Here is an 18,192-nt window from a genome sequence, read left to right as displayed (position 1 = left end):
GGCACCTGGGCCTAAGCTGGGAGGCCAGCGATGTCCCCAGGAGACCACGGCCCAGGCTGGGAGCTTGGCCTGCCAGATGCCCATGGGTGGGCCTGGGCCCTCTCGGCTGGGAGCCTCCAGTGGGGTGCCTGGCTCTGGGTGGGCAACAGGAGCTACAGGCCAGCAACGCCCTTCCTGTCCTCGGCCTGGCTCAAGGACCGGGTGCAGAGGGCATCAGCGATGCCAGGCCTAGAATGTGCCTCACCCCGACAGCGGCCAGCACGGACTGTGGGCTACAGAGTTGCTTCAGCCTGAGCACTCAGCCTGAATTTGGACATAACATCAACTGAATTAAGCTCAGAAGTAGGGTGTAAAGGAGCTCTCCTCCCCTTTTCCTTCTGGATGAAAAGCAAAATCCACCCTCCTTCAAAAAAAAAAAAAAAAAAAAATCCAAACATTCATGGTGTAGTTTTTATTGCTCTTAAAGGCCTGGTGTTGAGATGCACAAGCTAAGCTGTGAGATGGGAAGGAAAGCAGATGAGGTGTGACCCCTGCGCCTGGGCCTCCGTCTCCACTCGAACCTAGGGGCTGCCCAGCCCCACCATGGCTCGGTGTGGAATCTCTACATTATATATTAATTTCAAAGGGAGGGAACTTCTGTGGGAAACAATAACTATTAATTAAATCATAAAAGATCGAAATTTGCATTTTCCAGGTCACATATGTGCATGGTCGTACCCTTCAGCTTTTTTCCTTAAAGATTTTGCAGGTGTTAGTGAGTCAGTGAATGGCGTGGATCTAGACACACACGGAGACGGATGAGCAGCGTGCAGCGTGAGGAAGGTGCAGGAGAATCTCTGGGGTGCTCAGCCAGGGGAGCGCGTGCCCTGCTCACAGCACAGCTGCCCGAGTGGGCGGGTGGAGGGATGAGATTTCAGATGGAGGGAAGCACATTTCCAAAACAACAGTGTCTGCAAGCGTGTCTTGCCTGATTTTGTTGGTCTCATCTGGTTTTGTTGGTCTGCCCCTTCACCCCCGTGAGGAGCCGTGCTCTGAGCAGGTGTGCACAGGTGGTGTCCCGCACACGCCCCTAGAGCACAGCCCCCACAGACCTGGGGCCCGGCAGTGCCTCCGTCATGCAGAATGCAGCCGTCCCCTCCAATCTCCCCAGGACACTTAGGCCTGATGCCTAATTATGTTCTCGGTTTACTTTTCTTCATGCCTCTTTTCTCCACTTGTATTCCCCTAGAAAACTCAACCTACCTCTATTCGGAATGCTGGTTACAATATATCAGAGATAACACCCATTTTTGTTTTTTTCCCTTGCTAAAAAGATGAGGGGGGTGTGACTTAGAACAAGCAAGTTGAAAGCCAAATGCAGGTGGGCTGATGGTACCGCAACCAAGTTGAGCTTTCTACCACTGCCACTGCCCCAGGGGCTCCACCCGGCCACGCCGGGGGAGTGGACATGCTGTAGGGAGAAGCGTCCCTCACTCGGCGTGGGCCAGGGGCTAGCTCTGAGGCCGAGGGAGCCCCCATGACCGGCCGAGCGCTGCCCTCTGCTCTGCCTGGACTCTCAGAGACGTCCAGGAGGCAGGGAGCTGGGCGCTCAGGGGTGGCCGGGCCCCAGTGACACTGGCCAAGATGGGGGCAGGCCCTCCCCAAGGACACAGTGCGAGGCTGGGGGGTGGGAGGTGCCCCATCTCTAGTTTCCAGCAGGAAGTTGAAAACCACCAAGAGATCAACCAGCAAAAATAAAATCTCTAGAAGCCAATGAGCTCAGTGTTAACAGTCTCCAACCACCTTTAAAAAACAGAGGGTTGACGGTGCCCTCGCTTCTTCTGAAGCATCCTAGAGTCCCACAGGCTGCCCTGTCTTCCCTCCTTGGTTCCTGATCTGTGGGACGGGGGGGCACGCGGTAGCCCTGAGGGTCCTCCCTCCCCAGCACCCAGTGTGGAGGGACCAGGGTCTGACAGCCATGAGAAGGACAAAGGAGCTTTAGGTGCATGGAGAACTCTGCATTTCACTGAGTTCTCAGGGGTCCATCCACTTTAAAAACAGATGTACGTATTTACACACAGGGTCAAACAGGAGCTAGGGTAGACAGGGCTCTAGAAAGTAAGGTTGGGCGTTCGCCCTCAGCCAGCCCCAGGACAGGGCAGAGTGAGGGCTCTGACTTCGAGGAATCGACCTGATGTTCATGCCGGTGTGCTTATCACTACGGGCGCTCTCCACGGGGCCCCCACTGGGAGCCAAGGTGCTAAGCCAAGTGATGCTCCCGGGGGACGGGACCCGGCCGTCCACTCCCAGGAGGACAGCAGAAATTCATTACGAGACAGTTTCGGGGGGGTGCAGAAGAGGTGAAGGGCCAGGTTAAGTTCCCAAAATAACTGATTAAAAAACAAAAAATTTGATCTAAGTTTAAGGAGAGAAAGCAGCCAAAGGCTCCCTCTTGGAAGCGGAGTTCTGGAGAGACGGCATCCGAGGGAGGCCTCTCCGGCCGGACCCACCTCCCACGGGCACGCGTGGAGATGCTGGGACCCTTCGCTGTGGGAGGCTGAAGACTTCACCTGGCAGGCCTTCTGAATTCTTTACTCTTGACTCAAGTTTTGTTAATATTAGTCACCAGTTAATAAGAAAAATAGTTTCTAATTGTCTTTTCCTCCACTCTGTGTGTTGCTCTGGTTTTAATTGAGTTAACTGGATACCACCGTCAGGCCACGTGTGCTCAGTCACAGCCATTAATTATTCCTTTTTCTTAAACTCTTGGTTTCCGTAGCTGGAGCCTTTTTCTATCTCAGTTACTCCTATCAGTCTGCGAACTCCAAAGGAAGCTTTCAAGACAGGAGAGAGAGAGAAGAGGTAAGACGGATGACTTTGCCTTTTTGCTGTAAAACGTGTTACTGGGGCTTCCTTCCTCTGCCCCAGACCCTCTCCCTCTGCCCCACACCCAGTGGTCTCTGCTGAGTGAGTAGGTGTGGCCTGCGGGGAGACAGCCCTCCGGCCATGGCCTGCTCAGGCAGGGGTGAGGGGCACATCTTCTGACCGGCTGGGTCCCAGGCAGGTGGACACGTGGACCTTGCCCTGCCTGCCCCTCTGGGTCTTTGGCTGGTGGGAGCAGAAGGGCTGCAGGGCGTTCTAACAGCTCGGCCTTGCAGACCCAACAGGTGACAGAGGTGGACGAGCAGGACCCTCAGATGTAAGCAGGTCACATCCTGTCCTCTGTGGGTGGCCTCAAGTCATCATGTAGTCCAATGGGAGAGGCTGATGGCAGTCACTGCCTCTCGGGACCCCTCCCCCCAAGGCCCCTGGCAGGGGCGGCAGGAGCAGGGGAGGAGCTGGCCCAGCTGCTGGGCCTGGGGAGTCGGCTCACGGGGCGATGCACACGGACTGTGTCTCCACGGACAGAGACCCCTCAATTACGGGGAGTGGGCGGGCGCCTGAGCTCACCACACAGACAGGCTGGGTGTTTGTTGGGCCCAGGCTAGCTGATGAGTCGTGGGGGGCCTGGCACTGTGCTTGGGGTGGGCACACAGTGGGGAAGTCACTGGGGGTCAACGCGGAGGAGCTGAATGATGACGTCCTGCTTAAACCTCCCGAACGGCCATCCCAGCCTGACCCCTAAGAGCCCAAAAGCAGACAGGGGGGCTGGAGACCCTCTCGGGGACCCTCTCATCGGCATCCTCAAGGGTGCCAGCCAGTGGGGCTGCAGTAGGGATGGCGCCAGGTGGCAGCCGTTCGGCTCTCTGAGGAGGCGACCCTCAGCTCAGTGCAAGAATCCAGGCTCTGAGGCCCACAGGCCGTGGGGGGATCCTGGCTCCAGGGTCCATAACAGCCAGGCCCCTGCCTCCCACAGCCACTGTGATGAGTCACCGGGTCCTGGACCCTGTGGCCGATACTGTGAGGCCTGTCAGAGTGTGAGCTGTTAGCGACAGTGTCCATTACCTGCTCCCACAAACCCCAAGAAAGTCAGGATCAGGAGAGGTGACCCGCTGGCAAAGACGCCCAAGACAAAACTGAAGAGGGGAGAGAGGAGAATGGTGGCCCAGGACAGGAAGTTCAGGAGGGTCCACGGCCTCCGGGCAGGCTTAAACTGCTCCCCTGGAAACATGCCCTTCTGATTATATATCTCCTGGAGCGCGTCCTAGAAGAGTCAACAGAGAAAAAGGAAGCGTGAGGCTTCTTTACAAGCTACTATTTCAATGCAGAAGATTGTTGGCAATGAAAAACAACTCAACCTAAAAAAAGGCGTCACATCAATTAAGAGGACAAATCACAGAAGCTGCAGGTGGGAGGCGAAGCTGGCTTTACGTTTTTGGAGAATCTCTGATAGCGTGCATCAAGAGCTCGCAATCACATTAACCCTTTGACTGAGGAAGTCTCCCAGGAAAATAATCGGTCAAGAAAGCAACATTATGAATACCAACACCTGCCTGCCCAGCACTGCCCAGGCCACCCGCCACATCCCACACCTCCCACGAGCCAGAGGCAGCGGGGTTGGCAGGTGTGGCCTGTGTGACTCCCTCGGCCAGGATGCAAATCCCTGCAAAGCGCACTCTCAGCTGCACGGCCCACGGAAAGTTCCTTAACCTCGTATACCGCGGTCTCCTGGCCTGGCGAAGGAGGCTAATGAGGAGCTGGGAGGAGAGAGGAGCCTGGCCAGGGCGACCTGCAGAAGGTTCTGTCTCTGGTGGGAACGTCAAGGGCACAGGCTAGCAGGAAATCACGCCTGACAGAGCAGACAGTCGGCAGCCACTGCCCATGGGCGGGGCAGCCCGTGGGACTCTAGGATGCTTGGGAAGTAGTGAAGGGCACCATCAACCCTCTCTCTCCTTTTTTTCTTTTTTTTTTTTGAGATGGAGTCTCACTCTGTCGCCCAGGCTGGAGTGCAGTGGCGTGATCTCGGCTCTCTGCAACCTCTGTCTCCCAGATTCAAGCGATTCTCCTGCCTCAGCCTCCTGAGTAGCTGGGATTACAGGTGCCCACTACTGCGCTAATTTTTGTATTTTTTGTGGAGACAGGATTTCACCATGTTGGCCAGGCTTGTCTCGAACTCCTGACCTCGTGATCCACCCACTTCGGCCTCCCAAAGTGCTGGGATTACAGGCGTGAGCCACCACACCTGGCTGACCCGCTCTCTTTTAAAGATGGTTAGAGACTGTTAACACTGAGCTCACCGGCTTCAAGAGATTTTATTTTTTCGAGTTGATCTCTTCACGGTTGTCAGCTTCCTGCTGGAAACTGGGGTTGGGGTGCCCCCTGCCAGCCACACACTGTGTCCGTGCAAAGGCAGGTGTCATCGTGTCCTGGCCACCCCTGAGCACCCAGCTCCCTGCCTCTGGAATGTCCCCGAGTGTCCTGGCACACACATTTTGGCTGTGTGCTTCTTGAACTATGTTGTTTGTATAAATTCAAACTTCAAGCCTGTTGGAGGGCAGGCCTGTAATTACGAATTCCCAGGCAGACTTTCTTGAGCCCAAGAGGAGAAAGGCAAGTTTCAAGGCCATTTCTCTGTGCTGGGAGGTAATTTTCTTTTCCAGTTTAACCTTCCTGAGGGTCCAATTCTTAGAGGGTCCCAGCATCATGTGGGGTTTTCGGTTCTAACATCCTGCCTTGAATGAGGGGAAATCTTTATCTTCTGTTTCCATGTAGGCATCACAGCTCGAGACTTCAGGGGATGGGGCAGGCAGAAAGCACCAGCTGGGCGTGGTGCTGCTGGCTCCCAGGCCCAGGACCGTGTTTCAGCCCCACCTCCCTTTTCAGTCCCGGAGATTTCCCTTTTTTTTTCTTTTTTTTTTTTTGAGACGGAGTCTCACTCTGTTGCCCAGGCTGCAGTGCAATGGGGCGATCCTGGCTCCTGCAACCCCCGCCTCCTGGGTTCAAGCGATTCTCCTGCCTCAGCCTCCCGAGTAACTGGGATTACAGGCACACGCCACCAGGCCCAGATAATTTTTTGTATTTTTAGTAGAGATGGGGTTTCACCCATGTTGGTCACGCTGGTCTTGAACTCCTGACCTCAGGTGATCCACCCACCTCGGCCTCCCAAAGTGCTGAGATTACAGGCGTGAGCCACAGCACCTGACTGATTTCCCTTATTTTCTTGAGAGCCCATCAATGCATTTACGATGATATTTTTTACATCCTGGGAGGATTTCCTGGTTATCTCCTCTCCCACAAGGCCGACGGTGGAAATCGAATGCCCCATGCATTTGTGTGTATAAAACAAAGAGAAAGTAGTTGTTGGGCTGAGTAAGCCGTGGGGGAAAGAAAGAAGAACTGAGTGTGGTTTTCAAAACAATGCTCTAACATCCCTAATTAGTTTCTATTACACAAGGAGTCTAGTGACCATCTATGTCTGTTACATACCTGTAGTTTCTTTTATTTAAGAAAATGAAACAAATGTGACCAAATGTTACCAGCCATAGTTATACAGGCATCATGTTACCCTTCATACTTGTCTGTAGTTTGTTAATTTCTCAAACATGAAGAAAAAGGGCCCAGGTGTGGTGGCTCATGCCTGTAATCCCAGCACTTTGGGAGGCGGAGGCCAGAAGACTGCTTGAGCCCAGGAGTTCATACCAGCCTGAAAACATAGTGGGACCTCATTTCTACAAAAATAAATTTTTTGAATCATTAGCTGAACAGGGTGGCTCGCGCCTGGAGCTCCAGCTACCCAGGAGGCTGAGGCAGGAGGATCTCTTGAGCCCAGGAGGTCAAGGCAGCAGTGAGCCAGGATCGCACCACTGCGCTCCAGCCTGGGTGACAAAGTGAGACCCTGTCTCAGAAAACAAAACAAAACAAAAACAAAAAACAGAAAGAAATGAAAGAAGGATCAGGAGTATTTGGGACCTGGGTGGCACTCCTGTCTCCCACGGAGTTCCCACATGTCACTTGCCTGCTCGCCAGCACCCCTTCCACAGCCTCTTCAGGAGACCAGGACCCTGAGCGGGAGCAGAGCCTGCTTACCTTCTCCTGGTACAGTTTATGAAGCCACTGAGCTGCTTCCTTTTCATCCAGCGGGATGTCTTCCAGAGGAAATCTCCTGTTTTATGAAGAAGATTCAAGGTAGGGTGAATCATCACGTGACCTCACACTAAAAAGAGGGCACAGGGGAACATGTCATGTGCCAGGGTGGCCTGTGGGCCCCACTCGTTCTATCACATCTCACTCTCAATTTTTTTTTTTTGAGATGGAGTCTCGCTCTGTTGCCAGGCTGGAGAGCACTGGTGCGATCTCTGCTCACTGCAACCTCTGCCTCCCGGGTTGAAGTGATTCTCCTGCCTCAGCCTCCTGAGCAGCTGAGACTACAGGCACGCGCCACCACTCCCAGCTAATTTTTTTTCTTTGTATTTTTTTTTTTTTTAGTAGAGATGGGGTTTTGCCATGTTGACCAGGATGGTCTCGATCTCTTGACCTCGTGATCCACCCGCCTCGGCCTCCCAAAGTGCTGGGATTACAGGCGTGAGCCACTGCGCCCAGCCTCTCACTCTCAATTTCTAAAAACAAACATTAAATGAGCTTCTCCTCAGGCATTCGCCCTGAGTACACGGTCAGACTGGCATGACGGCGAGAGGCCAGGATGTGGCCTTCTGTGTAGGGTGGCGGCAGCGTTAACCCCAGGGTGCCCACGAGTGATTTAAGCGGGCAGGCCACGCCCCTGGTCCCATGAGAAGAGTGGTCATGTGTGAGCTCCTGAGAGTTCTGGTCTTTCTTAATCTGTTCATCCTTTAGAGACAGTCATGACTGAGAGTGTCTTTCCTTAGGCAAAGAAGATTATTTCACAAATGAAATCCACTTGCTTCAAATATGAAAAGTATTAAAAATGTAGGCATTTTAATCTCCATTATGAAATAGCTGATTTCAGTTTGGACACTAATTTATTTACTTACCTCATCTACCAAGTGGATTAGCAGCCCACAAGTTGACATGTCTACTTGGTAAGATAAGCAGGGTAATTACCTGACAAATCTAATTGGAAAATTTTAAATAAGTAACATGTTACAGCTCTTATTTTAAAAGTCAGTTGGAATTTGAGTAAGTACAGGGGGTAAGCCACTCACATATGATATATTAAAATCTTTTAAATACTTTTAAAATTTAATAAGAACACCAAGTTTGCCAGCTAGGATGACAGCGGTGATTCTAAGGCAGCAGCGATACTGTGTGTACGGGAGCTGGGATTCAGGGGCTGCCACATCCACAGCGCCCGTCACTGAGCCACGCGGCAAGACGTCAGGTAGGCGTGACCCGTTTCCACTGGTGCCCAGTTCTCCCTTCCCTTTGGGCAGTTAAGAAAAACACACATCCGAACAAGTTGGCTACTATTCAAAACAGGCTATTCAGGCTATTAATTTATATAAACAGGCTGTTTATATAAATTAAGCAATAAAATTAAAAACACTGATATAAGAACAAAATTTGGCTCATGTGTCTGAAGAGTTTTCTTAGAACATGAATGTACTCTTTCATTCAAAACAATTATGAAAGTTGTACGAAATTCAGAAAATCTTGCCTTACAGTCAAACTGATTAAAATTAAATTCATTTTCGGCCGGGCATGGTGGCTCATGCCTGTAATCCCAGCACTTTGGGAAGCTGAGGCAGGCAGACCACGAGGTCAGGAGCTCGAGACCAGCCTAACCAACATGGTGAAACCCCATCTCTACTAAGACTACAAAAACTAGCCAGACGTGGTGGAATGTGCCTGTAATCCCAGCTACTCGAGAGGCTGAGGCAGAAGAATTGCTTGAACCAGGAGGCGGAGGTTGCAGTGAGACGAAATCGCACCACTGCTCTCCAGCCTGGGTGACAGAGCAAGACTCCATCTCAAAAAAAAAAAAAATCATTTTCTATAAAATTTTATTGAAAATTAACTTCAACATTAACAAAAATAAAATGTGGTTTTCTCTTAAAAAAAAAAAAAAAGGAAAAGAAAAACACATATCCCTGCCTCCCACAAGTTGCTTCCGTAAGGGAGCATCTTAACAGCGGGCGCTCAATGCTGCCTCTTCCTTGCGACGGCTGTCGGAGAATCACTTTGCTAAGGGCGGCCCCGTGCCACCAGGCGGGGATAGCTGGGCTGCCCTGAGCACTGTCTGGGCTCATCGTGGACCTTTATGAGGGAGAAGCAAATCGCTGTGTTGTAAGCCAAAAAAAAAAAAAAAAACACACACCAAAAAACCCAAAATTAAGATACACAGGTAGGAACCTGCTGTCCACGGGCAACCGCAGTGCCTCCCAGCGCCCAGCAGGGGGCGACGACGCACCTCAGAGCGGGAAAGACCAGGCTGGAGCTGCGGGGCCCACCCGCGAGGTTTCCACAGCCAGGCAGGTCTCCACGCTCTAGGGTGACGCGCCTCACACTTCTGTCTAGGAACTGAGGAACCTGAAGCTTTGGTGTATGGGGATTCCACCTGTGGATCCTCACCCCATCAGAGGTGAAAGCTGAGTCTCATTGCAACACAAGCACACGGCAGCACACGTCATACACCAGCACCCACCACACACCAGTGCACACACCGGCACATGCCAGCATATGCCACACAGCACACGCCAGAACACAGCACACGCCAGCACACACCAAAACATACCACACGCCAGCACACGCCAGAACATAGCACACACCAGCAATGCCAGAACACACCACACGTCAGCATATGCCACACACCAGCGCACCTCAACACACACCACATGCCAGCACACACTACACACCAGTGCACACACTACACACCAGTGCACACACTACACACCAGTGCACACACTGGCACATGCCAGCACATGCAACATGCTGGCACATACACCACACATCACATGCGAGCACACACCACACACATCAGCAAATGCAGTACACAACAGCACACAGCACACACCAGCACACTTGCAGTGTTCACAAGGCTCTGCCACACGCTGGTGAGCAGATGGCCGTGAAGATGATGTCACATCCCGGTAAATAAAAACAGCTTCACATTGGCCCCAGGTTCAACTGGCATGGGGAGGATTTGCCACAGATGCCATTTCACGAACAACCGAGGCGCAGAGGCTTCTCTGTCTACAGTGAGGGGAGGGGCCTGCCCAGAGGCCCACGCTGGCTGACTGTGGTACCTGACACACACAGCCCCACATCATACACACCACACCACACACATCAAACACATATAATTTATACACACCACACCACACACACCACCCCCGATTCATATACACACACCACACACACACATATGCACATTTATAATTTATACACACCACCCTCACATATATGATTCATATACACACACCACACACACATTTATAATTTATACACACCACACCACACACATCAAACACATAATTTATACACACACACCACACACACCACCCTCACATATATGATTTATATTCACACACTACACACACCACACACATCAAACACATATAATTTATACACACCACACCACACACACCACCCCCGATTCATATACACATACCACACACACCACACACACACATATGCACATTTATAATTTATACACACCACCCTCACATATATGATTCATATACACACACCACACACACATTTATAATTTATACACACCATACCACACACATCAAACACATATAATTTATACACACCACACCACACACACCACCCCCGATTCATATACACATACCACACACACACATATGCACATTTATAATTTATACACACCACCCTCACATATATGATTCATATACACACACCACACACACCACACACACATTTATAATTTATACACACCACACCACACACATCAAACACATAATTTATACACACACACCACACACACCACCCTCACATATATGATTTATATTCACACACTACACACACCACACACATCAAACACATATAATTTATACACACCACACCACACACATCACCCCCGATTCATATACACATACCACACACACCACACACACACATGCACATTTATAATTTATACACACCACCCTCACATATATGATTCATATACACACACCACACACACATTTATAATTTATACACACCATACCACACACATCAAACACATATAATTTATACACACCACACCACACACACCACCCCCGATTCATATACACATACCACACACACCACACACACACATATGCACATTTATAATTTATACACACCACCCTCACATATATGATTCATATACACACACCACACACACCACACACACATTTATAATTTATACACACCATACCACACACATCAAACACATAATTTATACACACACCACACCACACACACCACCCTCACATATATGATTTATATTCACACACTACACACACCACACACATAATTTATACACACACACCACACGACACACTATACCACACAGACCGCACACACCAAACCCACCCGTTTTGCACACACATGTACATTTATAATTTATACACACATACCACACACAAATATAATTTACACACACCATACCTCACACACCACACACACATTTTATGCACACCACACACACACACACACCATACACGTATGTAATTCATACACACACCACACTATACACACACCACCACACACATCACCCCACACGAATAATTTATACAAATTTTTACACACACACCACACAATTTATACACACATATATAATTTATATGCACACTATACTGCACATACCACACCCATATACAACACACACATAATTTACACACAATGCACATATGTACACCACACATGCACACATAACACACACACCATGCACACATCACATATACCACATACATAATACACACCACACATACACATTCCCCATGAACACACACACCCACACATACCCCACATACAGGTTTTATTATATGTCTGTTATATACATTATGAAATATATAAACGTAAGAATTTAAAATAAGATAAAAAGTAAATATAAATAAAAATTTTATTTTTTTCTGCACCCCAGGGTGTCACCCTGAGCATCTGCCTCCTGGAGCTGACTCAAGCCACTTGAAGGCCCTCGGCCCAGGGCCAGCCCTAGGGACAGGAGAGCCCTACAGCCGCCCTGCACACATTGGCCCTGCTTCCCCATGGCCCTGGGCATCGCCACCAAAGCAGGAGGAAGGAGGGCCAGCCCCATGCTGTGGGGAGCCTGGCGCTATGATGGCATGGCTGCAGGGGCACGCGGGGACACTGCTGCTCCTCAAACAGTGAAGTGGTGAGTGACCTGAACAGCTGAAGCCTTACAAGTTCAAAGCGAGAATTTATTAAAATATGATCGGGCAAAATAAAGGGAGTGGCAGGGAGGACGGCGGATGAGGAGTGTCTCCGTGGGGGGCTGCGTGGCAACTGAGGCGGAGGCGCCGTGCAGGGTGGTGGGTGGCCGGGCTCCTCCATGGCCAGTGCTGACCTTGGGCAGCTACTCTGACCGGCCAGCCTCGGGCCACCACTAACCACCCAAGGATGAGAGCAAGACGTGCCTCAAGGGCTCCTCTTGTGAAGATGACTGAGGCCAGCTGTGGCCAGGATCCGGCACAGGGCCACCAGCTGCTGTCATCCCCTCTCATGTCCTGTCCCAGCCTGCCATCTGGACCGTCCAGGGCCCCGGCCAGTCACCACAGCCTCCATGGTCCACAATGGCTCAGAGCTCCCTCCCAGGGGTTTTAGGCACATAAGGGAGAGAACTCTCGGCTCGTGGCCCCACTGACCCTGGGTCGAGAGAAGAACGCCTCCACCTCTAATCAGCAAGTCCTTGAACTTCAGAAGGGAGTGTTACCTAGCTTATGTTTATGTTCACAAACCCTTCCTGGAAACCTCTTATAGTGCGGCCAGAAGAACTGGGTGGTGTAGTTTTGCTTTGTTTAATTTGTACATGCTCAGGCTCTCGAGATTAGCATGTAGAGGGCCTGTGGCCACCGTGGGCAGGCTAGGCTGACCAGGATGCACACTCAGTTGGTGGTGGTTGGATTCCAAATATGGAAACACACATAGTGGCGGCTCTGTGCAGCTTTACACATGGTAAGGAGGGCCCTGCCTTTCCACACACACTTGAATGAAACCAGAGACTGACGAGCTCAACAAGAGCCATCCAGCGCATGGTTTCTTCATGCCTCAAAGGCCTGCCTGAAATGATGATTTGTGCTGGAATCAAGGTAACAACCCCAGCCTGTGTTTTAAGTCAACAGGATTTCTGGGTGGATTTTCTTCTCTATGTGAGCCAGAGAAGCTTGCAGAGTCCAAGGGCAGCGATGGCTTGGTGGCAGCACCCACAGCCCTGACTGTGTGGGGAAAGAGACACACTGCCCTGAGGAAAGCCGCTGGTACCCTGCAGAGCAAGCCCCAGGCTCCTCCTGGGGTCTAGACACACCACTCCCATTTTATTTCATTGGGACAGGACTGGGGCCCCATAGCACTGAAGCCCCAACTCTCAAGACGGGGTTTGAAAAAGGCTCTTCGGCCCAGCGTGGTGGCTCACGCCTGTAATCCCAGCACTCTGGGAGGCTGAAGCGGGCAGATCAGTTGAGGTCAGGAGTTCGAGTCCAGCCTGGACAATATGGTAAAACCCTGTCTCTACTAAAAAATTACGAAATTAGCCAGGCGTGGTGGCAGGCGCCTGTAATCCCAGCTACTCAGGAGGCTGAGACAGGAGAATTGCTTGAACCGGGAAGGCGGAGGTTGCAGTGAGCCAAGATTGAGCCACTGCACTCCAGCCTGGGCGACAGGGTGAAACTCCGTCTCCAAGAAAAATAAAAAAATCAAACAGCCTCTTCCTTTCCCTTCACCACTGTCTCCTTCAGACACTGCGGTCCCTCGTGTGCTGCGGCTGCCATCGCCAGGGCCAGCAGAAAGCCATTCCCATCACCAGCGCTGCTTCAGGCCTGGGGCTCTGCAGGGGGTCCCGTCCTGCCCACTAAGAGACCTGCCTGGGTTTCACCCCTCAGTGAGAAGTCAGCACCGTATACCCCCCAGGTTGTGTGACTGCAGGCCCCAGGAGACTTATGGAGCCCAGTGGGGTTTGAGACCAGGCCCTCGAAGAGACAGAGCATCTTACAGAGGGAACTGCAGGGGCTTCCCAAGGAGGCAGGAGAGGACAGACGTGGCCCGGAATGCCAGGTCAACGATTTCCCCAAAGGAATGAAACACCGTGGACAATGGTGAGTCTCCCCACGCATCCCCCGTGTCTCCGTGTCCTCTCCGTGGCCCGCATCCCGAGCCCCGGACGAGTCCTGCAGGGCCTCTCCTGTGTCTGCTCAGCAGGGCAGGGCTGCAGACAGGCCTTCCGTGTGAGTTCCACCCCGCGGGGCTGTGGGACATGGGACCTGGACCCAGCCACCCTCCTGGCGTCTGTCCAGCGCAAGCTCATGAAGGTATGGGGGGGTGGCGCAAGAGCCACAGGGTCTGGCCTCACCTCACGCACATGTCCGCCTCGTACTTCTTCCCATAGAGGATCCCCAGCAGGGACGGGTTCTTGTTTCCTCTGAAGTTCAGGGTTACGTCATAGACAGCTGCGACTGTGGGAGGAGACGGGAGGGTGGGTGACCCGGCCCAGGTGGCTGCGTGTTCACTGCCAGAGGGAAAAGCAAATTCCACCCGGGACCCGGCCCCGTCCTGGGGAGAACACACCAGGACCTCTTCTCCGAGTTTTCTTTCCCCCTCTCTTTTCCCCGTTCTCCTCTGTTGGCGAGGGCATTTAGTGGCTGACGTTTCCCATGGGGACTGACGCTGTGAGTGTGACCCTGCTGTCTGGCTGTTTCCTGTTCTTTGTCCCTTTATTTCGACTCCTTTTGGATTAATAAGATATAATAATGATTATTTTCCCTTCATAAGGTTTTGCATTATGTATTTTTTATTATTTTGTTTCTCATGAATTAGCATTTTATCACCTCAAAACCTGACACAGGAACCTTGCAGTGCCAACCCCCTCACTTGATTCCTTTCGTGGGAACCTTGCAGCGCCGACCCCCTCACTTGATTCCTTTCGTGGGAACCTTGCGGCGCCAACCCCCTCTCTTGATTCCTTTTGCACTTTTGCTCTTCTGTGTTCACATGGAATGTACTCTTTTTTTTTTTTTAAGAAATCACTATTTTCCATGAGCATAGCGGTGGCCCCGGCTCAGGCAGTCTGGGGCCTACCTGTCCCCCGGAGGCACTTGACCGCGGTGGTGAAGCCCTTGGTCCGCGGCAGCAGGTGGTACTTGAGGACGGGAAGCCCCTTAGCAGCCGCCACCTCCATGCTGACGCGGTGCTTGGTCTCCGTGAAGCGCGTCCCCTCGCAGTACAGGAGAAACTAGGATCAACACGGAGACACGGTCACTCCACAGAGCAGCTGGGGTGGGTGCATGTCCGGGCCACGCCTGCCTTTCTGACAGGCAGCAAAGGTTGTGGCTGAATTTGTGGAAATCTTGGAACCGCTTTAGCGAGCAGCATGGGTTATGACTGAAAGGTTCTTTTATTCTAGGGCCACAGTCTGCACTCCAGTCACACACGTTCACTCACACAGGAGAGCTCTCCAGAAAGAACTTTCCAGAAAGAAGTGAAACATGAAGGTGTGTTGGGGCAGCAGCCTCTGATCAGTGTGAAAACAGAGACGGTTTCATCCACTTGCCACAGCATGAATTAGAAATGTTAACAGCAGGCCAGGCGTGGTGGCTCACCCCTGTAATCCCAGCACTTTAGGAGGCCGAGGCGGGTGGATCATGAGGTCAGGAGTTCAAGACCAGCCTGGCCAACATGGTGAAACCCCATCTCTACTGAAAATACAAAAATTAGCCAGTCGTGGTGGTGTGTGCCTGTAATCCCAGCAACTTGGAGGCTGAGAGAGGAGAACTGCTGGAACCCAGGAGGTAGAGGTTGCAGTGAGCTGAGATCATGCCACTGCACTCTAGCCTGGGCGACAGACTAAGGCTCTGTCTCAAAACAAAAAAAAAGAAATGCTAACAGCAGGCTGGTGCGGTGGCTCATGCCTATAATCCCAGCACTTTGGGAGGTCGAGGCGGGCAGATCACCTGAGGTCAGGAGTTTGAGACCAGCTGGGCCAACATGGTGAAACCCCATCTCTACTAAAAATACCAAGAATTAGCCAGGTGTGGTGGTGTGCACCTGTAATGTCAGCTACTTGGGAGCCTGAAGCAGGAGAATCGCTTAAACCTGGGAGGTGGTGGTTGCAGTGACCCGATATCGCGCCACTGCACTCCAGCCTGGGCAACAGAGTGAGACTCCGTTTCAAACACACACACACACACACACACACACAAAATGAACAAAAAAACAAAACAAAAACAAAAAGATAGAAATGCTACCAGCACAGGCAGCCCATTTTCCAAGACAGACCAGGAAGAAGGAACAGAAAAAGGAATGGGGACGCACACTGAGCAGGGCAGGCAGAGCCAGGGCTCACTGGGGGCACCCTGCTCTGCCCCCTCCCCCCGCCAGGTCCCCTTAGGACGGCGTGGTCAGAGCTGGGATTGCGGTGAGTAGTAGGCAGGTGGCCCAAGAGAAGCCTCCATGCCTGCAGCTCGGATGGGGGAGCCATGGCCCCATGGAAACAGCACCCCGTGTGCAGAGGCTCTCGTGGGGTTTCCCAGCCTGGGATGTGGGCAGCGGTGCGTCAGGAGTTGGCGTGGCCTCCTCCCGGCATGCAGGTTGTCAGGCTGCTCCGCGCACTCACCCACATGTACTCGGGGTAGTCGGACAGGCGCCTCAGCCCTTCGACCACGGTGTCCCGGTCCTCCTCCCACTTCCTCTTGCAGAACACGATCTCCAGAAAGTACCACGTCCAGCCGATGAGGGGCACGTAGAGCAGCTCCTTCTTAGCGAGGACCTTGGAGCTCTGGAGGGAAGAGAATGAGGGGCACCTGGCACTTCAGCGTTGGACAGAGGCCAGGGGCTTGGCCAGGCTCCCGCTGCACCCAGCTCCTGTGTGGTGTCGCTCTAGGAGTCACGGCTTTGTGGCTCAGGGGGTCTGTTGTGAAGGAGGACCCAGCTTCTGAGCGTGAAAGGATGGCCCCAGAAATGAGGAAACTGAGGCTCAGGCTTGGCTGGGAGGGCCCTCAGGGAGGGTGGGTGAGCCGGATGCAGAGGCTGCCAGGCTTCCTGGGGGTGGCCTGGGGGTGCTGCCTCACACAGGGGCTTTGACTGCAATGAAATTCCTCTGCCAGCATCGGGGAGTAGTTTAGGTTTCATCCGAGGCAGCTTAGCTAACAGAAGTGGTTCTGCAGGGACGCAGGTGGGGTCATCTCAAAGGCAAAGGCTATGATGAGAAAGGAGGGCACAGCTCGGGGACAGCTGAGGCCCTGCGGGCCAGGGCCCCTCATCCAGCCAGGCACCACTGCCCAGCTCAAAGAGACGCCCCAGGAGGAACACCCAGGGACTCGGACCCCAGGGGCCTCCCCAGCACCTCTTCAGGAACTCCCCTGCTCCCCTAGCCCTTTCCCTGGGAAACCCAAGGCTCCCCCAGCTCCTCTGCTGGGACCCCCACTGCTCCACCCAGCACCTCCCCTGCCCAGGGCCCTCTTGCTCACCCCCAGCACTCCCCTACTCCCCCAGCTCCTCCCCAGGACCCTTGCCACTCACTCCCAGCACCTCCCCTGGAAGGTGCTCACCCTAGCCTCTCCCTGGGACCCCCTACTCACCCCCAGCCCTCCCCAGGACCACCCCGCCCCGCTCACTCCCAGCCCTCCTGGGACCCTGCCCCGCTCACTCCCAGCCCTCCCCGGGACCACCCCACCCCCAGCCCTGCAGGGACCCCCTGCTCACCCCTGGCCCTCCCTGGGTCCCCGCTCACCCCCGGCCCTCCCCGGGGCCCCCCTGCTCACCCTTAGCCCTCCCCAGGTCCCCGCTCACCCCCAGCACTCCGAAGCGCTCACACATGGTCCACCCACAGAGGAAGTCGATCTCGAAGTTGTGGTTGAGGATGATGACCGCGTGCTCCTTCCCAAAGCGCTCTACTGTGGCCTGGTCCGTGAACAGCGTGCACTCCGTGCAGGACCACCACTCCAGCAGCATGACCAGTTCTGCGGACAGAGGGAGGGCGTTGGCACCGGTGGAACCCCTCCTCCTGGGATGGTCAGGGAGTGCCTGCAGGAGACACCTACAGTATTTTCGTCCAGAGCGGAAGTCTCTGCTAAACATGAGTTTTGATGACTTACATTGTGTACATTTTATGAAATTACAATGACCTACTCTAAGCAACAGTTGGGAGGAGACAGACGGAAGGTAGCAGCAGAAAGGGAGAGAACCGCCACTCTGCATGCA

General features: G+C 52.8%; 1 protein-coding gene across 6 annotated transcripts in view; it reads right to left on the bottom strand.

The window, feature by feature from the left end:
• Positions 1-436: 436 nt before the first annotated feature.
• Positions 437-18,192, bottom strand: part of AGPAT3 (1-acylglycerol-3-phosphate O-acyltransferase 3) — a 121,543-nt gene continuing 103,787 nt past the window's right edge. For all 6 annotated transcript variants that reach the window (XM_054468565.2, XM_054468564.2, XM_054468567.2 and 3 more), the window contains 7 exons: positions 17,782-17,951; positions 16,607-16,768; positions 15,073-15,226; positions 14,348-14,450; positions 6,946-7,021; positions 3,925-4,123; positions 437-2,813 (listed from right to left, as the gene is read on the bottom strand). In XM_054468565.2, the coding sequence (XP_054324540.1) occupies positions 2,725-2,813; positions 3,925-4,123; positions 6,946-7,021; positions 14,348-14,450; positions 15,073-15,226; positions 16,607-16,768; positions 17,782-17,951 (953 nt within the window). In that variant the 3' untranslated portion in view covers positions 437-2,724. The remainder of the gene's footprint in view (positions 2,814-3,924; positions 4,124-6,945; positions 7,022-14,347; positions 14,451-15,072; positions 15,227-16,606; positions 16,769-17,781; positions 17,952-18,192) is intronic.

The sequence above is a fragment of the Pongo pygmaeus genome, chromosome 22 (assembly GCF_028885625.2).
Source record: "Pongo pygmaeus isolate AG05252 chromosome 22, NHGRI_mPonPyg2-v2.0_pri, whole genome shotgun sequence".
In the NCBI taxonomy this organism is placed as follows: Eukaryota; Metazoa; Chordata; class Mammalia; order Primates; family Hominidae; genus Pongo; species Pongo pygmaeus.
This window is presented reverse-complemented; position numbering and strand designations above follow the sequence as displayed.